Below are 25,657 nucleotides of genomic sequence, written 5' to 3' on the forward strand. Positions count from 1 at the left end.
CCACTGGGAGTGGCCCCCAAACAAACAAACAAACAAACAAAAAGTTGATTTGATGTGAACTGGAATGGAAGAATAGAACAGCACCCATGAAACAGTCTCTTGCCCATAGAGATTGGAAAAGGGATCAGGCACCTGCCTTGCCCTCTGCTCTGCCTGGTTTGAATCTCTGGTACTGAAGATGGGCCCCCAGCACCTCCATAGGTGACTTCCGAGTGCTGACCCAGGAAGAGGACTGAGAGTCATTGGCTATAGCTGTAAGACAAAAAACAACCAACCAACAAACCAACAAACAAATATATATATATTTTTGGAGTCCCCTCCTCATGTCAATCTTTGGGTGCCACACTCTCTGCAACCACCCCCTGCACCAGCTAATAGAGCAAGTGCAAATATCAGACTGAGGAGAAAGGTAGTGTGCAGGGCACCCATCCACACCCCCACACAGCTGAGCACCCCAAGTGAACCGTGCCTGCTGCGATGGAAGACTCCAAGGCCCCCCTCTCTACCTCCTCCAAAACCTCCTGGAAGCATTGTCTGGACATCCTGGGTGCCTACCAGTATGTGATGACCTTCCTCTTCCTGGGTAAAGTGGCTCAGGGTCCCTCCTTGGCGACAGGGCTGGAGCCCCCAGCAGAATGCTGGGTGAGAGATCAGATAATGAGAGGTCAGATAAAACTCACCAAAGAACTGAGTTTGCTGCAATTCCCTCTCTGTTGTGCAGAAACGTTCTTTACCTTCCCCCCACCATCTTCATCCTCTTCATGCTGCTCTAATCGCTGTCTGTGCTCTATGGGGCCTGACTGATCATTGACTGGGACACACCCCAACAAAGTGAACCCAGATGGGGAAGAGAGTTCCCCTTCTCTCTGAGGTTCTGTTTGGTGTTTGGAGGTCACATCCCAACATGCTGGAGGCTGTTCTCTTGCAGGGTTTGGGGAGTGTGGCTCCTAATATGGTCTGACTCCACTACCCCCCTTGTTGGAGCTTCAAATGGATTAGGAGTTGTATCTTTTGGAACTACTTCAGGGATTATTACCCTATCAAGGTGACAGGTTGCCTTCCTGTTGCAGACTCAGCTGGGGGGGGGTGGCGTGTAGACAGGAGTCCCTGGTAGAAACCACTCTCCCATTATGCTCCTTTGGGAGGGGTGGTTGGGGCCATACCAGTGGGTGATACTCAATATTTACCCTCTCCTAACTCTGCTTAGATATTTCCCATAGCAATATATACATATATATAGCAATATATATGTATATATATACATATATATATACATATATAGCATCAGGGGTTCCCTATATATAGATTGCTGGGGAGCAAACCCCAGTTGACTGATGTGCAAATACCCTCCCACTATGCAATGGCTCTGGCCCCACATCTTGATCCCCTCATGAGAATGGGGCTCTTCCTTCTGCAGTTTCTCCCCTCTATCCTCAACAAGCTAGGAAAAACAATTGAGCTACCCCCTCCCTAACTTGAACTATGTGACTGGGTGCACACCCTCATGACATCATGTGCATGGGACCTGCCTGCAACATCGTCACTGGGGCACAGGCTCGTTCAAGATATTCTCAGGACTGAGTTTGAAGTTAGGCACCCTGGCCATCCTCTTCAACCTACTAGTCTCTTGGGATTACCTGATGGCCCTAGGTGAGTGATAGGGTCTCATCACTCACACATTTAAACATGGTCATACACACTCATACACACAGACAGACACAAGCATGCATGGTATAGGGTGCTTGTCTTGCACACCACTGACTCAGATTTGATTCCTGGCACCCCATATGGTCCCCTAAGCCCCAGGAGTGATCCCTGAGCACTGACCCTGAAGTAAGCCCTGAGCACTGCAGGATGTGGCCCCCAAACTAAGTTTTTATAAGTAATTGATTTAAATATTTAAAGCAACAATAATTTAGGACAGGGATATAGTTGAGGGAAAGAGCACATGCTTTACATATATGACTCAGGATCAGTGCCTGGCTCTGCAGATGCTTCTGTCCTGGAACTCGCATTATTGTGAAGGGAAAACAACCAGTTGGTGCTCAAATCTGGAGAGGGAATGGAGACAGGGATTGGGTTGGGTTGGGTCATCTTGAACAGGCCACACTCATGAGTTGATATTGGCACACAAAAGTGTCCTTGATTCCAGCCTAAAAATGTACCAAACTAACTGGTTATTCTTAATATTGGCCCAGGGAAAATGTATTTTACCCAACCTTTGCTTCACAGAAGGAAGGAAGAAAAGAAGAAGAAAAAAGAAAAAAGGAAGGAAGGAATAAGAAACAAAGAGAGAAAAAGAGAGAATATTACCATTTTAGCCAACTTGTGTCTCCTCATAACTAGCCATGAATTAGTCTTGAACATCAAGGTCTGATAGAATTTGAATAAGATGATCAGATGTGGGGCCAGAGAGGTAGCATAGTGGAGAAGGTACTTACCTTTCACATGGCCAACCTGGGTTTACTCTCTGGCATCACATAGGGTCTCCCAAGCTCATCAGGACTTATTTCTGAGCACAGAGCTGAAAGTAACCCCTGAGCACAACTGTGTGAGTTCCCCAAACAAACAAACAAACAAACAATGTTTATCTTTGGCTGGAGAGATAGCACAGATGCAGGGCGTTTGCCTTGAAAGCAGTCAACCCAGGAGGAAGTGGTTTCCATATGGTCCCCCATGCCTGCCAGGGCAATTTCTGAACCAGGAGTATCCCCTGAGGCCACGAGGTGTGACCCAAATACCAAAAAACCAAACCAAACCAAATAATCCACAAAAGTTGATCTGATGTGATCTGGGGTGGAAGAATAGGAAAGCACCTATGAAATAGCATCTTGCCCAGAGTGCTGGGACAAGGTTGAGGACTTTCCTCTTTCTCTGCTCTGCCTAGTTTAAATCCCTGTCACTGAATATGGGCCCCAAGCACTTCCAGGGGTGACGTTTGAATGGGGAGTCAGAAAGAGGCCTTGAGAGTCATTGGGTATGGTCACAAGACAAAATATAACAAACAAAAATATACAGCTTTCCTGAAGAATGAAACCTGACTCTTCACTAGAAAGTAACTGTATAGATAGCCTTGCATGCAGTCAACCCAGGATGGGCCTGGTTCTATTTCTGGCATCCCATATGGACCCACAGCTTGCCAGGAGCAATTTCTGAGCACAGAGCTAGGAGTAAACCCTGAGCATCCCTGGGTGTGCCCCAAAACAATAAACAAACAAACTGCTTAAAAAATAAAGTGACTGTGATTTACAGATTGTCGACACTTTTGTAGTCCAGAGATCAAATCAGTGTTCAAGTGCCAGTTAGTAGAATTACATATTAATTATAAAGTTCTGGATGGTTGAGGATGATGGTGAGATAGATGGAGGCCTTTCTCTGCCAGCGCCTGCAACCCCTTTCAGCCGGCGGGCCTGAAGCTTTGTTCAAGTTATCGGTGAGGAAATGATCCACAGCAGCCATGAAGTTTCAGGAGACATGAAGCTTTAGGCCTTAGCCAACATGTGTGGCTTCTAAGCTAACCTTTTAGGCAGGCTTTCAAGCTGCCCTGCCTTTAAACCTCCCTCTGCTATCTCCATGCGCCTACCTACACTGAAGCTTCTTGCTGAATCCCCCTGAAACTCCTGAGGAAACCCCTAAAGAAACCCCTGTGTTACATTCCATAGACCCCTCCCAGAAGTGGGCAGGTCTGACCATCAAGTAATATTAGCATTTAGCCTTTCTGAAAATAACCACTTAGAGAGAGAGAAAGGCAGGCGGCCCAGAAGCTCAGGGAATGAGCCCAGGCTCTGCTCTAGGAGACCCAGAGTTAAGATCCAGAAAGGCATGGTCTGCTGGGGACCACCCAGAGACCCCAGATCACAGAGCCTAAAGAAGCCTTGAGCACCACTGTGTGTGGCCCCAAAGCAGAGAAAATTACAAAAAGCAAAAGAGGGGGCTGAAGGAATAGCAACGCAGGGAGAGCATTTGCCTTGCAAGTTGCTGATCTGAGTTCAATCCCAGGCATCCCCAAGGGTCCCCTGAGCCTGCCAGGAGTGATTTCTGAGCAAGAACCAGAAATAACTCCTGAGCACTTTGTTTTGGGTGTGACCCCAAAACAAAGCAATAAAACAAAACAAAAAGAGTAGTAATAATAATGAGTTTGGGGGTACAGAAAGCAGGTTCATCCTGGGCTAACACTGTGGGCTCCTGGAAACCCACGTTCCATTTCAGAGACCCCTCTCAGGTGTGTTTCCACAGCTATAACGCACAGGTAGGGCCTCTTTAGTCCTGGTGGGGTTTCAGCCTCCATCCTGATCATCCCTCTAGAATCCACATCACCAAGCCCACTTTTACAAGCCCTCAAAACCCAGGGGCTCCTACCTCCACCACAGGGGAAGAAACTGCTCCATAAAGAACAAAGCGTACAGGTTAAGCCCTCAGGGATTAGAGGTGCCCTATATACTCACAGTCACCCCTCCCCAGCTCTCCCTCTACCCTGGCCTGGCCACCTTATTCTATATTTCCTCCCCAGTCTTGCCCTGCAGCCTGATCCTCAGAGGCCTCCACCAGTAAGCTCAGGGGTTCTTTGCGTGCAGGCCAGGAAGGGGCCAGGGTAGGGCCCAAGGGATTTCCGGAGCCCTTTTAGTTCTCTACACCCTCATACAGAGCAAAGATTCTATCCACACCCCAGGAGTTTGCTGGCCAGCCATGGGCTTTGTGACCCCCCGTATCTCCCTCCCAGGTTAGCTGGAGGATAGAAAGAAGGGAGAGGAGGAAGGAGTGACTGGGTACCAAGCCAGGTACAGGAACAAGCTCCTTATATGGGTGCCAGACAGAGCTGAATCTTGGAAACATGGTGAGACCCCTGGCCACAGCCCACAGGCACCCTGATATCACTCTGTCCCAAAGTCCATTCTCAGCCTCTGCAGAGCCTTCACTGGTCCTGATTCCCAAGCTAGACCCTCTGGCCCCACCTCTGGAGTCTACCCCTCTAGGACCCTGCTGAGGGGCTAGGTGTCCCTGCATCTGCCCATGCCTCCCTTTCCTGTGTCCTCTGCCTGATAGTAACAAGGGAACAGTCTGGCCTTGGGATCCCCAGTCCCTGCTGCCACCTTCCCCTGGGTCACATTTCCCTAGAGCAGTGGTGGGCAACTTTTTTTTTTTTCAACTGAGCCAAATCTCGCCAAAACCACGATTGAAATTTATTTTGAGAGCCACACAGGGCATGCACTGACAGAGGCTAGGAGCAGAGTCCTGGCTCCTGGAGTGGCCGCCCGGCACACAGAAGAGCCAAATTAAAAGTGTAAAGAGCCACATGTGGCTCTCGAGCCGCAGGTTGCTGACCACTGCCTAGAGTACTTAGGGAGGGTCTCTCAAGGGCTCCCCATGCCTGTTTGACGTCCAGGCCCTGCCTGGTGCCAGGAGACAGGCATGATCCAGTAGGCCCTGGTGCTAGAGGTAAAACCTGGAGCCACTGGGGGTGGAGGTGGGACCTGGGATTTGGTGGCCTTTGGACCTTCCTTCACCAATTCCAGGGGGGATCCTATCCCTGTGCTACGAAGACCTAAATCCTACTGAAACCCCAATAATGCTGAGATTGCAATACTTTTGTAATCCTTGATGAGCCCCACTACAATTTTGGAACTCAAATAATGTTGTGATCTCAGTCCTGCTGGTACCACAATAACCCAGGGTCCCTCCTGGGGGACAAGGCTGGGGCCTCCCAGTAGAATGCAGGGTCAGAGATCTGATAATGTGCCACCAATGAGCTGAGTTTGCCCCAATTGCCTCTCTGCTGTGCAGGACCGTTCTTCTCCTTCCTCACCATCTACCTTCTCTTCACACCGCTCTGGTGGCTGTCTGTGCTCTATGGGGTCTGGCTGATCATCGACTGGGACACACCCCAGAAAGGTGATCCCAAATGGGGCAGGGAGGCCCCCAGTCTCCTCCATCTCTCTGAGGTTTTATTTGGTTGTTTGGGGGTTACACACCAACAATGCTGGAGGTTGTTCCCTTGCAGGGGTTGGGAGTGTGGTGCCTAGTATGACTTGGGGCCCTGCCATGCATTCAGAAACTGTGTTGCCTTTTCCCTCCATTGCATTTTTTTACAGGTGGCTGGAGCTCCAAATGGATAAGGAAATGTGTTGTTTGGAACGACATGAGGGATCATTACCCCATCAAGGTGACAGGTTGCCTTCCTGCTACCAAAATTTAGCTGGGGGATGGAATGTCCCTGGAAGAATTCACTGTCCCATCATGCTCCTTTTGGGGTTGGCAGTTGGGGCCAAACCCATTGGGTGATGATGCTCTACTTATTCACTCCTGACTTCGCTCAGAGATTACCCCTAGGAATATATGTGTGTATATGTGTGTGTGTGTGTATGTGGTATACATGTATATATGTATATATATATGGGTCAGGGGACCCTATGTATAGGGTACTAGGGAGCACACCCATGTTGGCCTCCCCACTGTGCTATGGTTCTGGTCCCCACATCTTGAACCCCTTGTGAATATGGGGTTCTCCAGGTTGCTGTGCTCTTCATCCAGATGTATCTTCCCTTTACCCCCCCACAAGTTGGTCAAGACAGCTGAGCTGCCTCCTGACCGAAACTACGTGCTGGGCGCACACCCTCATGGCATCATATGCATGGGGCCCACCTGCAACTTCCTCACCGGGAGCACTGGCTTCTTTGAGCTATTTCCTAGACTGCACTTGAATTTAACCACTCTTGTTTTGTTTTTCTGCCTGCCTCTCCTTCAGGATTACCTCATGGCCCTAGGTGAGTGCCATGGTCCCTGGTGTTGCCCTGTTCCCCTAGGCTGAAGGTAATGGTCGCCCTTCCCCACAGGCCTGTGTCTTGTGAGCCAACAGAGCCTGGATTTCCTGCTGTTGAGTCGCCCCTCGGGGCAGGCCATGGTCATTATGGTGGGGGGTGCCCAGGAGATGCTGGACACCATCCCTGGAGTGTACCGTCTGATACTGCACAACCGCAAAGGATTCATGCGCCTGACGCTTAGGCACGGGTGAGTGAGGGGCATTCCCGAATGTTGGGCAAGCACCCACCTGGCCCTCTAACCTCCGAGCTCTGCAGTTGGTATGGTTTGTACCCAGAGTGCTAAAGCCCTGTGTGCATGGATCCTGGTGATGACCTTGACGGCTGGAAGAAGCCAGCAGAAGGCAGCACAGACGGGGTGCTCCACAGGCACAGGAGCTCGAGTCTTCCCTGTTGGGTACTTGGCGCTGCAGGAGAACCCAGGTGTGCCCAGCACTGAATCTTTAGGTTCTTAGGTTGCATCCTGGGCTAAGAATCACAGCTTGTTACAACCCACTTTAAAAGTTGGTAATATGAGGCCGGATAGATAGCACAGCAGTAGGGCATTTGCCTTGCAAGCCGCCAATCCAGAACAGAAGGTGGTTCTAATCCAGGCATCCCATATGGTCCCCTGAGCAGGCCAGGAGTGATTTCTGAATGCAGAGCCAGGAGAAACCCTTGAGCTCTGCCGGGTGTGACACAAAAGCAACAAACAAACAAAAAACCCTTGGGTAATATTATGGCTAGAGAAATAGCACAGTGGTTAGGGAGTTTGCCTTGCACACTGCTGACCCGGCTTTGATTCCCGGCATCACATAGGATCCTATGAGTCTGCCAGGAGTGATTTCTGAGCCAGCAGGAACCTCTGAGAACTCCCCAGTGCAACTTAAAAATTAAAACAGAAAACAAAAAAACGGGTAATACCATTGGGGACCCTTCCCCCTTAAACACAAAATCTGTGCCATATTTCTTTACCTGGTCAATGGAACTTGGGCTTTCAGAGAGGCTGCAGGGTCACAGACATAGCACCAGGTTTGGGGGCTCCTTTCTGCTCTTCTAGGACCACCACCCATGTAAATCCCAATAAGATGGTGGATTCCTGTTGGACAAGCCCTGCCTAGCCACTCCAAAACACAACATGTTGGTGTTCTTCCACCCCATCAATTATGACTGGGCTGGTGACTCAATAGCTTCTCTGGGCTAAATATTTAGAGAAAAGTAAATGTCTGGGAATCCCTTACATGGATTCAGTGAAGCCTGTCCCACACTGCAGTGACGTCCCTCAACAACTAGTGATAACAACGCAGTGATCAGTCAACGCAGATCACACACTGACCAGTGACATCAGCTGAGGCCAAGCATTCACTGCAGAACTAGGAAGAGGCCGCCTGAAGCTTTCGGGAAACACATCATTTGACACTTTCTTCCAGAACGACCCTTGGTGCTGGAATTTGCTGGCTTCACGATTGCAACCTCTGGGCGCCCATGAGACCCTGTCTCTCCCTACAGGGCCTCCCTGGTGCCTGTGCACTCATTCGGAGAGAACAGTATCTTCAGGGCCAAGAGCTTCGAGGTGGGCAGCTGGCAGTATGCTGCACAGGTCACCTTCAAGAAGATTGCAGTCTTCCCCCCTAACATCTTCTGGGGGCGCAGCCTATGTAGCAAGTCAGCCCCTGAAGAGGTTGACTTATGGAGGGATGGAGAATGAGGCCCTTTTCTTCCAGCTCGGAGCACGTGTCTGCCACCCTGTCTAGCCCACGGTTCTGAGGTGAAACGGCGGGTAAACAGCTCGCAGACAATCAGGCTCGTGGAAATATTTGCTTTATTCAGATGGACAAAACTGAAGTCCAAAGACTCAGATTCAGTTCCAGCCAGCAAAAAAGCCCTCGCCTTCCACAGACCCTTGCTCTTATAGTCCAGAGTCAGGTCCCACCCAATGGTGGGATCAGATACCAACCAATGGTGGAAGCAGAATCAGGTCCTACCCTAGGGTGGGGGCAGAATGCCAGGTCACACCCTAGGGTAGGGCACAATCACCTAATCAGATTAGGGTGAGCAACATAGTAATCCCCCAAAATATTTACATACACAACAATTCCCCCTTTTGTTTTTAGTAAACAAACAATATTGTCTACAATTATTAAAAGAAAAATTAGTCACTAATAAAAGAGCGGCTGTTTGCATAAGCGCATCACAGGAAAATGTAAAGAAAAACTTCTAATCTAAGCACAGGGTGTCTAAAACCAGAAACATGTATCAAGGAATCAACTACAAGCTCCTGAGAAGATAAATCTAAGATGTACATAGATCTTTCGAAGAGACACCAGAAAGGTTGTGTAGCAGGCAAGGAGAAGCACCTTTTCTTTATTTGTTGTTGTTGTTGTTGGTTTTTGGGTCACACCTGGCAGTGCTCAGGAGTTACTCCTGACTCCACGTTCAGAAATCGCTCCTGGCAGATACCGGCATTTGAACCAATGACCTTCTGCATGAAAGGCCAACGCCTCACCTCCATGCTATATCTCCAGCTCCATTTTCATTCAAGTTCAGGTAGACCAGAAAGCCCATCTTTGAGGGCATTGAACTAGGCCTTTATTTCAGAAGAAGAGGCTCATACACCCTCTGCACAGTGGGGAGCCACTGCAATGATGATCAATAGGTATCTGAACTTAGTCCAAGTTCTTAATCCAGTCTGAAGTCCATAAGATGTCTGAAATTGATGTCGACTATTTATAGATGGGAGCTTAAGTCACAAACCAAAACAAAATGTTTAAGGCAGAGACCCTCCCTGTGTAAATAAACAACTTGAGAGCCCATCCAAAATGGATGGAACCTTCTATAAACCTAGTATTTTGCCTATGATGCGCCCACGCAAAAAACCCTGAGAACAGACAAAAATATCATTTGGGAAATTATAGACAATAATATATAACTCACAAACCTAAAGTCAAGAAAGCAAAACCTTAATGTAATACAACATCGATTCCTAATATTAAAAACTAAAATAGAAAAACATTAATTACGATAGTCAAAAGAAGTGTAGTACCAAACATAACTTCAAAGGATTACAGTTATAGGAAAAACAACAGATGTAATTTCTACAGAGTTCAATACCAATCTGTAAATATGAGGGGTCTGGAACTCCAAAAGGACCGGCAGAAGACACTTGATGGGTCTGGAAAAGCGGGTTGAAGCTTTGTACAGGAGATAACATCAAGCTGAATGAAGAAGGAAGGCCAGTACAGTCATCCATGTGTCGGGGCATCCCCAAGCGTTACATCATTACATCATAAGTTGGTTGGGCTTCTGTATTTCCTTTGGGATCGGTGCAATCTTGGGGTAGCCATTGTAGAAACGGTCAACAATAGCATTTTGTATGTGGATGGAAAACCAGAAATTCAGATAGCACAGTTTAACTGGGATCCAGAGACTGTGGGTCTTGTCCATGGATCTTTTCTCTGGTGTTACATTGTGACACAAATCCCAGGTGGCTTCATTTCCAACAAGTTTGCAGCATATATGGTGTAAAACTCCAACAGTCATGGATTTCTTCTTCCCGCCGAGATCACGAAGCTTGTAGTTGTGGGTGAAGGAGATGGGTTGCACATGTGAAATCCTGAAAATTAAAATGTTAAGGACTAGGAAGAGAGAAGGAAGGATATGGAAGACTAATTTGGGGAAGATAAAATTAGGAAAAAGGAAACTATATACAAAATATGCAGAACAGACAGACACTAAACAAGACATACACACACAGACTTCACAAAAAATATGGCCATAACACTCACTCATGCTAAAAAATATTTGTTGGAAAGGATCCAAAATAGAGCAAAAGAAAAGAGAATTCAGCTGAAACAACTAAAAGCTCCTTAAAATGTAATAGCCGGCAATTGTTTAGATAAATCATTTCAAATTCACAAAAAAAAAATTTTTTTTTATGGTTTTGCCTAGCAGATCTGAAAGAGAATTTCATGCATAATACAAACATGGACAACTCTACTATACGTGTATATCAGTATATATACAAAGTTATTGTATAACAGTAACTTTATGATAATCAATCATAGGCAAGAAGCACTGTGAAGAAAGTCCACCTAAAATTATCATTATGTAAGCGTCTTAAAACCTAAATTGAGGGAAATAAAGCAATGATGTTAAAATAAAAAGAGTGAAAGTCGTTAAATGAGTATACCTAGAAAGAAAAACTACATTAATATGATGAGAAATTTTTCTTTCAGGTGAACCTTGACTAAATTAATTTGTAAAATTTCATGATTAACTGAGACCTAGAGCAATAATGAAATTAAGACATAAATCCATCCTACAAGGAAACACATTGGGGATTCATGATTTTCAATCTATATTCATTGATCATGCCTGTGGAAAGAATCCTAGAGCATTAATAGCAACTGATAAGGAAGTAAAATGATTATCTGGTGTTCATTGTAGATCTCTAAGAAGTATAAAACAGGATGTATGCTGCTGTGGATTTCACCAATGTATTAGGGACTTTTTTGATCTTCTTGTCATCAAAATTTATCCAGTGTTGTTTTGCAGCAATTTTACAGTATGAAGTACAGTGTCCATAGTGAACTTTACCATAATGGTTTGACACCGATGATAAGTTGTATTTCTTAATCTTGCTTTTATTCTCTGAAGTGAATTCCTCTAAATTGAGGTCTTCTAAAGGAAAATCTACATAAGTATGCAATTTTTTTATTTGTTTGCCATCAAAAGCAAAACGTTTCAAGTGTATTATAAGTACTGGTGGCAGTTTCCATAAATACGTTTTCTTTGAAAAATCCCTTCTATTTTTGCAACTGTTGCACAGAACTTTGTTGTCATTTCTTAATTCTTCTTCTTTAAAAAATTCAGAGAGGCATTCCTGTAATGTACATTTATCTGTAGATGTAACAGCCAAAGACAAATGAACAAATGTCTCATAAACCTCAGACTTTTGGTGGCAAGTGAGACACTGGAGTATAGATTTGAATTGTCCTTGAAAGAGATCATAAATAATAGATTTATGAGCCTTTTGGTGTTCTGGACTAAATTGTTCATAATTTTCATTTCCCATGAGATGTGTAGTTTTGTCTGTCATTAGATTTACAGTAAGCAAGTCCTGATGTAATCCCTCTATTAGGAACATCAGTAGTTCGTGAGGATCCTGCTGATTGTGTCCAGCAAACTGGTCATTAAGTAAACCAATTGTTACTTTGAAGCTTTCAGGGTTAATATATCTATGAAATCCATTTCCCATGGTTTTGATGAGCCGACCAAATTCTTCGGCTAATTTACCTTCATGCCCCATCGGATTTTTCTTGTTAATATCCTTTTTATAATGATCTTTATAAAAATACTGAGTTAAGTCTGAAATATTATACAAGCATTGCAATATTGAGTTCATGTAGCAAGAGTTTCCTATATTTTGGAGCCCAGTTAAGACAGGTTCCTGTCTTTCCTTTTGCATCTCGGAGTGTAAGGGTTTATCACTACCATCAGTCTCACTCATTGTATGGTGTGTGACAGCTAAATCGTTCCCTGCCCCAGAGACCTTAGTAATATTACTGCTGTTAGTGTCTGAAGTATTCTGTTTTTTCTCTGAAGGGGAGTTTGTAGTCTGAACCTGATCATTTGTGCTAGCCCGATTTCTAACAAGATGTAATGGAACCCAAAATTTCTTGGGAGGGTCATCATTTATAGAAACATAGGCATAACCCCTTCCTCTTAGGAGAAGATAGCCAGCTATCCATTTTTCATCCTCCTTGATCCAAATAGGTTTATGGGTTGTTTCTTGTCTCTGAATATCTTCTTTAAAATGTCTTTCCGCTGCAGTGTAGCTTTCCCCTTGGGGTAAGTTAAAGTAATTTAGTGTGATAAGAGTCAAAGATAGCAAATCCGTTGGTGGTAAACCTCTTTTTCTATTTTTTTGCAATTGAGTTTTTAAGGTTATGTGAGTCCTTTCTACAATGGCCTGTCCCCTACAATTGTAAGGAATTCCTCTGAGATGTCTTATCTGCCATTCCTTACAAAAAAATTCAAAAGTTTTGCTAACATAGGCTGGCCCATTATCAGTTTTTATAGAATATGGAATACCCATCACAGAGAAACATTGTAAAAGAAAACTACAAGCAGCCTTAGATTTTTGAGAAGACATGGGAATTGCCCACATAAACCGAGAATAAGTGTCCACCACAACATGAAGATAAGGTTTCCTTGGAAATAAATCTGTTTGAGTTATATCCATTTGCCAAAGTTCGTTAGACTGTAAGCCTCTTGGGTTTGCTCCTGCTATGTGAGTTTTTTTTGTTAACGGTGCACATACGTTGCAGTTTTCTACGATTTCTCTAGCTTGCCTCCATGGAATTTGGTAATTCACATGTAAAGGGCGAGCATTTGTGTGTAGGGCTGAATGTTCCCCTACAGGTGATTTAAATATAGGCATTGCTAGCAAGTCAGCAGTTTTATTTCCTTGAGCCATAGGTCCTGGAAGACCTGAGTGGGCTCTAATATGCGTGATGAAGATGGGCTCAGTTCGTTTTTGAAGAAGCTGCTGTAATTGTTTAAGTAAGTCCTGTATGATCGGGTTATTAGCATTAAGGGATGCAGTGGCTATCACATGACATAAATTTACCACATACAAAGAATCAGAAACTATATTCATGGCTTCAGATACATTTTCTAATAGGTAAATTAACGTTGCTAATTCAACTTTCTGTGCAGATTTATATTTGGTATCTATGGTCATATTAATGTTGTCTCCAGTTATTCCTCCTTTTCCATTTTGGGATCCATCAATGTAAAAAACCTTGGCATTGGGGATAGGGGAATCCCGAACAATTGAAGAAATAACAAACAGTTTTCTTTAAAAAGTCCCAAATTTTTCCTGCTGGATAATGGGAGGATATTTCTCCTGTGAAATCTGAGAGGGCCCTTTGTAGAGATTCATTAATTGGCAATATTGACTCAGTTTCCTTTTTTGGTACTGGCAAAACTATTATATCTGGGTCAAAACCTAGTAAAGATATAGTCTGAGTCTTGCCTTGATAATAATCTCTGAAATCAGTTGCAAGTAGGGGACAACTGAGCGAGGTTGTTTGTTATGTAAATACACCCATTCCAAAGGTCCTGACTGTTGCATCAAGGCCCCTGTGGGGGTTTCTATAGTAGGGAAGATTAACAGTAATACCTTTTCTCCTGGGATGAATCTTGAGAGAAACGATTTTTGTAATCTGCTCAAGAAGATGTCCAATTCATTTTTTGCAGCTGTTGTTAAATTTCTCGGGCTATCTAAAGCAGGATCACCCTCCAACGTTTTAAACAGATTAGATAACTCTGCATTTGGGATTCCTAGTGCAGGGCGGAGCCAATTTACGTCACCTAAAAGTCTCTGAAAATCATTAAGCGTTCTGAGGTTTTCTTTTTTGATAGAAAATTTTTGTGGACGTATAGACGTCCGGTCCAAAATAAAACCCAAATATTGATACGGTGGCATTATCTGTATTTTTTCTAAAGCTATTTTCAGTCCTGATGTTTGTAAACAGTCAGTAACATAAGAGTATAATTCCTGTAAATCTGTTTCGTTGTTCATTGTGAGCAAGATATCATCTGTATAATGAAATATCATGGCTTGAGGAAATTTTTCACGAGCAGGGCTCAAAACCTTATCTACAAAAAACTGACACATGGTTGGGGAATTCAGCATGCTTTGGGGGAGAACAGTCCATTGGAAACGTCTGCAGGGATGGGTATTATTGAGAGAAGGAACTGAGAATGCAAAACGTTTTTTATCATCTGGGTGGATAGGAATATGGTAGAAGCAGTCTTTCAGATCAATTATAATTAGTGGCCATTCCTTTGGAATAACTACAGGTGATGGTAAACCAGTCTGCAATTTGCCCATAGGTATCATGGATAAATTTATAGCTCTAAGATCCATCAAAAGTCTCCATTTACTGGATTTCTTTTTTATAGTGAATATAGGTGAATTCCATTGAGAAAAAGATGGTTCAATATGTCCTAAACTTAGCTGTTCCTCCACTAATTCTGTCAGCACCTTTAATTTATCAGTTTTAAGGGGCCACTGACCTGTCCAAATTGGTTCATCAGATTTCCATTTTATTTTTATTGGTGCTGGTGTTTTTACGGCAGTGGCCCCCACTAAAAATTTTTGGTTTTTAAATCAAAAGAAGGTTCGGGCTCTTCTGGAGCTAATGGGATGTGGAATTCTGCTTTCCACTGTTTGTGTAGGTCACGGCCCCACAGGGATGGTGAAAATGGGCCCACGTGAGGTCTGATTATTGCTTTTTGATTTTCTGGGCCGTAAAATAGTATAGTCCTCGTACTCAACAGACAGGAACTCAGGCCTCCTATTCCTTCTAGGGAATACGGGATTTCCTGAAGAGGCCAATTTTCTGGCCATTCTTTATCAGAAATTACGGTAACCTGAGCACCCGTATCTATCATTCCATCAAAGGGTTTGCCTTCCAAGTGAAGTTTGATCATTGGGTGTTCATCTTTACATTTAGTAACCAGAGCCACGATTGGGTTTTGAGCAGCACCCGGATCTGTGCTTCCAAAACCTCCAATTCTAGTCTTATCTGAAGTCCCAAATTTGACATAAGGCACTATTACTATCTGGGCAATCGCTTCTCCTTTTTTAAAGGTCCATGTAACTGGTACAGTAATAACTACAATGATTTCTCCCATGGAATCTGAGTCAATGACACCAGTGATTACTGATATACCCTTTATGTTGAGGGAACTTCTGCCAAGAATCATACCCATGGTATCTGGGGGTGGCGGGCCTACAATGCCAGTTTCTAACATGTAAGGGCATGCTCCTGGGTAAATTGTAATGTCCTCTGGGCATAATATGTCTAATCCAGCACTCCCTGAAGTAGAGTGGATTAATTCCCTTATTGTGATGAATTTTCTTGGGCTGGGCTTGGAAGGATTATTGTCTGTGAACTTTGCCCCTGATTTGGAAGGGCCTGGGGGGAGGCCCTGTAGGCGTTTCCCTGCATCTTGTATGTGTGTTCTTGGGGAGCTGAATTTATAAGGAGACGACAATTTCTTTTGATATGTCCCTGTTTTCCACAATGGTAGCAGGTGATTTGCCTCCTGGGGACTGTGTTAAAACCTCTACTTAGGTTATTATTAATGAGGTTTCTGGATCTGCAATCTTTCGCCCAGTGGCGACCCCTTTTGCATTTTGGGCAAAGACCTGGTTTCCGGAAAGTGTTCTGTCCCCGAGGGGAGTAAGGCATTGTTCCCTTGGTAACTGGGAAGGTTTGTACTGAGTCTGAGTGGGGTGGGGGTTGGGGTTCCACATAGACATTCCGGCAGGCATAAAGGTAATCATTCAGATCTGACTTTTCATTTAATGTATTCAATACTAATCTACAGGCTGAATTTGCATTATGATAGGCCACAGATTTTACTAGGAAGTTTCTTATCTCCTCATCTTCGACTTGTAACTTCAGAGCATCTTTACTCTTACCTACAAACTCTGCAAATGACTCATAAGGCCCTTGGGTAATTTTTAAAAAGTTTCCTCTACCAATGCTGTTAGAATCAATTTTTTCCCATGCTGACAATGCAATCTCCCTGATTAAATTTAAGATTTCCTTAGGTAAAGCTGCTTGTGTCTGAATATTTGCAAATTGATTTTCTGCCATCAATAATTCATACGATAGAGTAACACCTGCCACTTGCTTTTTCATACCATCCGGACTATATATAATTTAGCTTTTACGCCTTCTGAATAGTACATTTCCCATTCAGTTCGCTGTTTAGACGACAGGCATATTTCAGCGATTCTTTTAAAATCATACAAAGTCCAAGATGAGTTATGACTCCAAAGTCTTAATAACTCCACACTGTATGGCGATTTTGGCCCATTTTCTTTACATGATCTTTTAAACCGATCTAATTCTTCCATCTGATAGGGTACATAGTTAGAAACATTACCCCGTCTATAGGGGATAAGGCCTGATTAGCAAAATTACTCTGAATAGAGCTCTGAGACCGAGCATGTGGTTCATTTTTTTGAATCTGCTCTGCTCTGCGATTCAATTTTGTGACTAGAAGGAGGCATACTTCGTGGAGTTAGCACTGGAGGTAGATCATTATCTGAGTCACTACTGTCAAGCAATTCACTAGAATCAGGCTTAACATTCTGAGTTGTTTTTCTTCCAGCAAAAATTTCTATATTGTTGATGGTGGGGCTGGATTCGTCAGCCTGCACCTTGGTCTGAGTTTTCGTCAGATAAATTTCCTTATTATCTATACTGGTTTTAGCCTCACCATTTCTACACTTTCTATTTCCTAAATAGAAATAACAGCAAATAACTATACTCATAATAATAACGTTAGTCAACACAGAAATTCCACAAACTATGATGGCTAGAGACACTACACTTTTCATTTGAAATATAGACCACAACCATCCAACTGCAGTGATTGTCCTTAGATCAAAACCAATTAGTTTTAAACAAAATGGAATGATCCACTTGTATACTAGAGCACCAATGCGTAAGACTAAGGGTGGTAAAATCCACATGACTAACCACAGAAACCATTTGATGGTCAGCATAGGAAATTTCCAATGAAATATTTCACTTACAGTTCTGAGGGTCCAGGGTTCAGGTCCCTGTCCGGGCGTCATTATGTAGCAAGTCAGCCCCTGAAGAGGTTGACTTATGGAGGGATGGAGAATGAGGCCCTTTTCTTCCAGCTCGGAGCACGTGTCTGCCACCCTGTCTAGCCCACGGTTCTGAGGTGAAACGGCGGGTAAACAGCTCGCAGACAATCAGGCTCGTGGAAATATTTGCTTTATTCAGATGGACAAAACTGAAGTCCAAAGACTCAGATTCAGTTCCAGCCAGCACAAAAGCCCTCGCCTTCCACAGACCCTTGCTCTTATAGTCCAGAGTCAGGTCCCACCCAATGGTGGGATCAGATACCAACCAATGGTGGAAGCAGAATCAGGTCCTACCCTAGGGTGGGGGCAGAATGCCAGGTCACACCCTAGGGTAGGGCACAATCACTTAATCAGATTAGGGTGAGCAACATAGTAATCCCCCAAAATATTTACATACACAACAGCCTATTCTCCCCGAATTCCTGGGGGCTGCTGCCCCTGTCCAAGCCCATCACCACTGTGGGTAAGTCCTGCCTGCTTCCCAGGGAAGGCAAGGGCAGGTACCCCATGGTGCATGCCCACTGGCTCTGTCTCCCACAGTGGGCCGCCCCATCCCAGTGCCCCAGCTGCTCCAGCCCTCCGAGGACCAGGTGAACCACTACCACCAGCTCTACATGCGTGAGCTGCAGCAGCTGTTCGAGGAGCACAAGGTCAGCTATGGGGTGCCTGCATCTGTGCAGCTCACCTTAGTCTAGGAACCCCCTTTATCACACCCTCCCACTCCCACCAGTGTCCTTGCTCCACCCCATACTTAAATACCCCATCTGCTGTCTTCTTCCAATAGTTTTTAGAACAATTTTTGCACTGGAGAGTGAAGTGATGGTGCATCATGAAAGGTGCTGGACTTCAACATGTTGTATTTGGGTTCAATAATGAGCTTCGCATAGGGTCCTACAAGACTGCCAGGATTGATTTTTGAGAATAAAAGAAGCCAGATATAAACCACCAATTAGGGACAAAAAGAGAAAGAAAGTAAAGAGAAAAAACAAAGAAAGAAAGAAAGAAAGAAAGAGAAAGAAAGAAAGAAAGAAAAAGAAAGAAAGAAAGAAAGAAAGAAAGAAAGGGCGGTGGCGCTAGAGGTAAGGTGCCTGCCTTACCTGCGCTAGCCTTGGACGGACTGCGGTTCGATCCCCCAGCATCCCATATGGTCCCCCAAGCCAGGAGCGACTTCTGAGCACATAGCCAGGAGTAACCCCTGAGCGTCACTGGGTGTGGCCCAAAAACCAAAAAAAAAAAAAAAAGAAAGAAAGAACGAAAGAAAGAAAGAAAAGAAGAAAGAAAGAAAGAAAGAAAGAAAGCAAGAAAGAAAGAAAGAAAGAAAGAAAGAAAAGAAAGAATGAAAGAAAGAGAAAGAAAGAAGAAAAAGAAAGAAAGAAAGAAAGATGAAAGAAAAAGAAAGAAAGAAAGAAAGAAAGAAAGAAGAAGAAAGAAAGAAAGAAAGAAAGAAAAGAAAGAAAGAAAGAAAGAAAGAAAAGAAAAGAAAGAAAGAGAAGAAAAAGAAAATGCACTGGCTCTGTAGGGAGCAATGCTCCCCATTTGGGCATCCAGGCCTGGAGACACTTCTGATGCCAGGTTCTGCATCCTGGTTTAGGTTCTTTTTTTTGGGGGGGAGGCCATTTTCCAGTGTGGCCTGGGCTACATCCTGTCTGGGCCACCTCCCTCATAAAGGTGGATTCCTAGGTGTCACCCCAACAGTGCTTGGGATGTAGGCATCACTCCCATGCCATGTTTGGGGAACATGGGTAGTGGCATGCAGCAGAATGAGCCCAGAAGAGCCTTCCAGAAGGGAACAAGGCAGCCCTGGATACTGAGGCTTCACACACACACACAAACACACACACACACACACACTTATGTACACACGTTCACACTCATACTCATCATGCACTCACACAATCTTCAAACATGTATACAAACTCACATATACAATAAAACCATATGCATAGTTCCACACACATAGAGGACCACAAGTTATCACACTCAGGGACCAGAGAGATAGCACAGCAGTAGGGCATTTGCCTTGCATGCAGCTGATGTAGGACAGATGGTGATTCGAATCTCGGTATTCCATATGGTCCCCCGTGCCTGTTTGGAGTGATTTCTGAGCCAGGAGTAATCCCTGAGCACTGCTGGCAGTGACCCAAAAACAAAACAAAATCAGTATTAGTTCTGTTACTTGACAAGGCATATCTGAATGATTTCCTATATGCTTTTGGAATGTGCATGAGATACCCTAAACCCCCTCCCCGCTCAAAACTGGTACAAACATTCATGGTTACCAAGGGAATGATGCCTTCCTCCCGCCGGGGACAAAGCACTTTCCTGGGACCAGGGTTTTGCTCGAAATTCAGTAAAGGACGTCACTGGGCATGAGACTGCCAGTCCACAAACTTCTTTGGTAACAACCCAAGAAGAGGTTTGAATGTAAATCCCAGGAAGCAAAGTAACTGCTTCCATGTGGGCAGCCCGGGCATTTCCGAAGAGATCGCGAACTCCTTTTAAATTCAGTTCTTCAGGAGTACAGATACATGATGCAGGGAAACGCCCTTCAGGCCTTACCCAAACCCCAGGCCCTACCCAAACAGGGGCAAAATCCTCAGACCATAATGCTTCCCAGCCCAGCCCAAGAAAATTCAACATGAGTAGAGAATTGAAGTACGCAACTTCGGGAAGGGCCCGGTTGGACATAATTTGCACAGAGGACATTACCTAAGACAATGCCCTTATATGTTGAGAACAGACATTATGGGTCCAGTACCCGCAAGTACAATGGGTTTGATTCTTGGCAGAAGCTCCCTCAACCTAAAGGTTATATCGATAACCACTGGTGTCATTGATTCAGATTCAATGGGAGAAATCATTGTAATTATTAACATACAGGTTACTTGGACCTTTAAGAAAAGGGAAGCAATTGTCCAGCTCGTGATAGTACCTTTTGTCAAATATGGGAACTCAAACAAGAGAAGAATCGGAGGTGTTGGAAGCACAAATCTGGGCGCATTCCACACCCCACTCGTGGCTATGGTGGCTAAATTAAGAGACGAACACCCAATGATAAAACTTTAATTAGAGGGGCCGGTGAGGTGGTGCTAGAGGTAAGTGCTAACCGAGGGAGGACCAAGGTTCGATCCCCCAGCGTCCCATATGGTCCCCCCAAGCCAGGGGCAATTTCTGAGCATGTAGCCAGGAGTAACCCCTGAGCATCAAATGGGTGTGGCCCGAAAAACCAAAAAAAGAAAAAAAAACTTTAATTAGAAGGGCAGACATTTGAAGGGATGCTGGACTCCTGGGCACAGGTTGCTATAATCTCTGATAAAGAATGGCCAGAAATTAGCCTCTCCAGGAAATCTCGTATTCTCTTGAAGGAATAGGAGGTTTAAGTTCCTGTTTGCTGAGTGCAAAAACTATGGGGTTTCATGGCCCAGGAAATCAAAGAGCTATAAACAGACCTCACATGGGCCCATTTTCACCATCCTTGTGGGGTCGTGACCTACACAAACAGTGGAAGGCAAAATTCCATATCCATTACCTCCAGAACCTTCCCTTAATTCAAAAACTCAAAAATTTTCTTCGGGGCCACTTGCCATAAAAACTCCAGCACCAATAAAAATAAAATGGAAATCTGATGAACCAATTTGAACAGGTCAGTGGCCCCTTAAAGCGGATAAATTTAAGGTGCTGACAGAACTAGTGGATGAACAGCTAAGTTTAGGACGTATTGAACCTTCTTTTTCTCAATGGAATTGGCCCATATTTATGATTGAAAAAGAAATCTGGAAAATGGAAACTTTTGATAGATCTGAGAGCTGTAAATTTATCCATGATACCTGCAGACAGGTTTACCATCTCCTGTGGTTATTCCAACGGACTGAGCATTAATAATAATAATTGATCTAAAAGATTGCTTCTATCATATTCCTATTCATCCAGAGCAGTGGTTGGCAAGCCCCGGCTCGAGATCCACATGCGGCTCTTTACACTTTTTAATGTGACTCTTCTGTGTGCTGGGCGCCCTCTCCAGGAGTCAGGACTCTGTCAGTGCGTGCCCTGTGTGCAGCCCCGGCCAGCTCCACATAGCACCAGTCGGGTCATGTGGTATGGGGGGATGTGACTTTCTGTGTGGCGCCGCAACATTGAGGCAGCATCCTCTCTCTGTCTGCTGCCCTCAGAAGAAGACTGTGCCTCCTAAATCAGCCGTGTGTCATCCGGTAGGTGTAGCAATGGCTTGGCCTACTTGCCTCTGGGAACTCAATTTCTGTCACAGAAAAAGGAAGGGTTGGGGGGGGTGGAGAGGATGAATATGAACTATATGCCTCTGGAACTTACTAACATACCATTGCATCATATATCAAGAAGCACTTTGTGCACAGACATTTCCAGAAGAAATGTGCAAAGTTATGGAATTGGTGATTAAGATGGTCAACTCCATTGTAGCTAAAGCTCTTCATCATCGCCAGTTTAAAGAATTTTTAGTTGAAATGAAGAGTAAGTATGCAGATCTTCTGCTGCATAACAAGGTACCTTGGTTATCAAGAGGAAACGTTTCCTTATCAGAAACCAAAGCATTTTTCCTCAAGAAAGGTGTTCACTATCCAGAATTAACAAACGATCAGTGGATTCAAAAACTGTATTTCATGGTGGATGTTACTTCACATCTAAATCAGCTTAATCATAAACTACAGGGGAAAAGGAAATAAGATTTTTTCAATGTTAGAAGAAGTTATTTCGTTTGAAAACAAATGATCTGTTTTTGCTCAAGATTTTGACAGAGAAACTTTGATTGACTTTTCAAGCCTGTTGAAACATTGCCAAGAAAATAATTCTGATATTGACATTACCTATTTTAAAACAGCACTTTTAAATATGAGGAAAGCTTTTCTCAAGAGGTTTCAGAATTTCAGGATTTCAGAAACAGCAAAGCGACAGTGTTAAAGCCTTTGTTTAAAAACCTCTGGATGCCACTGTAACGGAATTAAAATTTTCTCCATTTAATATAGACATTGGCAACTTTTAAATGCAATTGCTGGATTTAAAAAATAAATCGGGACCGGCAAGGTGGTGCTAGAGGGTAAGGTGTCTGCCTTACAAGTGCTAGCCAAGGAAAGATCCCGACCACGGTTCGATCCCCCGGCGTCCCATATGGTCCCCCCAAGCCAGGGTAATTTCTGAGAGCTTAGCCAGGAGTAACCCCTGAGCATCAAATGGGTGTGTCCCGGAAAAAAAAAACCAAACCAAAACAAAACAAAACAAAAAAACCCCAAAGAACTGTGGAGCTCGAAATTTGAACATCTTAGTGCTAATTTAGAAAGATTGGAGAATCACAAATGTGAACTTAGTTCACAGCACAAGTGGTCTGCTTTGAAAGACCTGGAGAAGAAAGATATGTTGATTTTTTAACACCTGGAATAGTATTCCTGACTCATATAATCAACTGAAAAAGCTAGCATTTGCTGTTCTTTCCTTGTTTGGGTCTACATATTTATGTGAACAATCATTTTCAAGCATAAATCTTATCAAGAGTAAGTTGAGAAATTGTCTCATTGATGTGAACCTGGAATAGTGCCTAAAATTAAAAACAACAACATACAAACCTGACTTACTCAAACTATCCAAGAAAATGCAAGGCCAATGTTCACATTAGGGTTTATGACTTTGTCAGTCATTGTCAGGATGTAATTTTCTCTACATTGTAAGGCAAATTTTACTGAATTTAATGTTATCAATAAATAATATCATTTAAAGTTTTTTTTATTAGTTGTGTTATTTTTTTCCTCCTGACCTATGTGGATACTTGCATGCAGAATATTCTCAATAAAAACTTATTGAAACTAAAAACAGTGTACCATCCTAGGTATTTTCGGTTTTAAAAATGTGGCTCTCAAAATAAATTTTAATCGTGGTTTTGGTGAGATTTGGCTCAGTTGAAAAAAAAGTTGCCCACCACTGTTCTAGGCATCACCCCAGCAGTGCTTGGGCTATAGACACCACTCCCATCACTACTCTTGGATTATACTTTATTTTACCCAAAACAATGATCATCCCTGGTTTCTTTGTATGTTTGTTTTCAACTTGGATTTACCCACAAACAGAGATTATTTTACTTGGTAACCTGGGTGAGTTTACAGCCCCACCCAGGGGTGGTCCCTGTACTCAATTTAAAAAAAAATGGTAGTTCTGGAAAGCAGCAGGGACTCCATACTAGGTAGAAGATGGCCAGATTACACATGTTTCACCCTCTGCCTGCTCTGGATTATTTCTTGTGCAACCCTGATTCATACTTGTTCATCTGGGCTTGGAGATAAGGTGTGTGGGGTGATTTTACAACTGCCCTTGCCGTGTTAGGGGACACGAGGAGTGGGCATGCAGCAGATTGAGTCCAGAAGAGCCTTCCAAAAGGGAGTGAAGCAGCCATGGGTGCTGAGGCTGAGAGTTCACACAAACACACACACTCACACTGTCACACACACTTACGTACACATTTTCACACTCATACTCATCATGCACTCACACAGTGTTCAAGCACTTCAAACATGCATATGCACTCACATACACACATACAACCACACACATAGTTTCACACACATCGATCACAAGTTATCACAAACACACCCACATATTTATGCAGTCACACATACTACATCATGTGAAATACAGAACCTCACATTTCAGATATTCACTTGTTCCCATCAGAATGTAATTATGTTTATGTCACCCCTTATTCATATTCAATTCATATTCATTCAATCTTAACCTTGGGATAAGGTAAAGACCATTTGCTAGACCTATAGCTACACCATATGTCTTGAAACATAAAAACCTTGCAGCAAGAAATAGCTATTTGGGGCCAGAGAGATAGCATGAAGGTAAGGCATTTACTTTGCATGCAGAAGGACTGTGGTTTGAATTTCGGCATCCCATATGGTCCCCTGAAACTGCCAGAAGTGATATCTGAGTGTAGAGCCAGGAGTAACCCCCTGAATGCTGCTGGGTGTGACCCAAAAACAAAAACAAAACAAAACAAACAAAAAAAAGAATAGCTATTTTAAACAAATCTAAATTAGATATTACAGAGATTGCTAAATTGGTTAGGGGCCAGAGAGATAGCATGGAGGTGGTGCATTTGCCTTGCATCCGGAAGGACAGTGGTTCAAATCCTCGCATTCCATGTGGCCCCCCCAGCCTGCCAGGGGGGGATTTCTGAGCGTAGAGCCAGGAGTAACCCTTGAGCACTGCTGGGTATGACCCAAACCCCCCCCCCCAAAAAAAAAGAAAAAGAAAAAAGAAAAGAAAAGAAAAATAAAACAAATTGGTTACAGATTTATGGTAGATGTTAAAACTTTAAACCCTTTGATTTGGCCTCATTGGGTGGCAACTGTCTGAATTGGTCTTTTGATTTTAGTAATTGGCATTATATTGGCTCACTTACTATTGTCTTTCATTGAAGATGTACATGTGAAATTAGGTACCATTTGTTTCAAAAATTAAAAAAGAGGGCATTTCTTCTTTCTGCAGGAGGCAGCCCAGAAGACACCAAGGAACATAATCTCTCCAGGACCCACACCTGAGGAGGACGGCCATTGCACTCATCTTTCAACCCCTGAACCCCATTTCTGCACATAATAAAAAGCACACCACAAGCATCACAATGGGGAAATTTTGCAGTACAACCCTATGTATAGAGAACCAATATGGCTGCTCTGATAATCCGAAAAGTACCAAACAGACAGGTATCCTCTCAAATAACATGTTTAGAGAAGAATTGTGGAAGGTGTTCATGAAGCTCAAAAGAGCAATGATAGACTTGAATGGAGCACAAATATGAATCAAGAGAATTTAACAATTGAAATTAAAAAAATTCACACTGAAATAACAGGTTTGAAAAACTCGGCTTATGAGTCAAAAACCTCAATGGAAAGCCTCCCCACTGGAATAACAGCAACTGCAACTGGGGTCAGTGAGCCAGAGGATGAGATGCAGAACAACTCCAGACAGAAGAAGAGATTGGAAGAGAACCTTAAAGCAAATGATCAGACAATGTCTAAACTATTCAAAGAATATGAACTGATGAAAATAGAAGTCTTTGATAAACTCAACAGAAGCAACATAGCAATCAATGAAGTCCCAGAAACCCAGAACAAGAATAATAAGAGGAGTTGGAGGA

At 43.6% G+C, this 25,657-nt stretch overlaps 1 protein-coding gene across 1 annotated transcript; it reads left to right on the forward strand.

The window, feature by feature from the left end:
- The first annotated feature begins 477 nt into the window (after positions 1 to 477).
- Positions 478 to 18,191, forward strand: LOC126029929 (2-acylglycerol O-acyltransferase 3-like). Its single transcript, XM_049788164.1, has 8 exons — positions 478 to 583; positions 5,782 to 5,889; positions 6,090 to 6,160; positions 6,557 to 6,761; positions 6,831 to 7,005; positions 8,304 to 8,459; positions 17,901 to 17,959; positions 18,037 to 18,191. Exons 1-8 carry the CDS (start codon positions 478 to 480, stop codon positions 18,189 to 18,191), a joined length of 1,035 nt encoding a protein of 344 aa, XP_049644121.1.
- The last annotated feature ends 7,466 nt before the right edge of the window (positions 18,192 to 25,657 follow it).

Source organism: Suncus etruscus, chromosome 15 (genome assembly GCF_024139225.1).
Source record: "Suncus etruscus isolate mSunEtr1 chromosome 15, mSunEtr1.pri.cur, whole genome shotgun sequence".
Taxonomy (NCBI): domain Eukaryota; kingdom Metazoa; phylum Chordata; class Mammalia; order Eulipotyphla; family Soricidae; genus Suncus; species Suncus etruscus.

What these genes read in the sequence shown, in the direction of transcription:
- LOC126029929 (XM_049788164.1), top strand. Translation starts at nt 478, where the DNA reads ATGGAAGACTCCAAGGCCCCCCTCTCTACCTCCTCCAAAACCTCCTGG. An exon ending in CGCCTGACGCTTAGGCACGG is followed by an intron (nt 7,006 to 8,303) that starts GTGAGTGAGGGG and finishes CTCTCCCTACAG; the next exon opens with GGCCTCCCTGGTGCCTGTGC. An exon ending in CAAGCCCATCACCACTGTGG is followed by an intron (nt 17,960 to 18,036) that starts GTAAGTCCTGCC and finishes TGTCTCCCACAG; the next exon opens with TGGGCCGCCCCATCCCAGTG.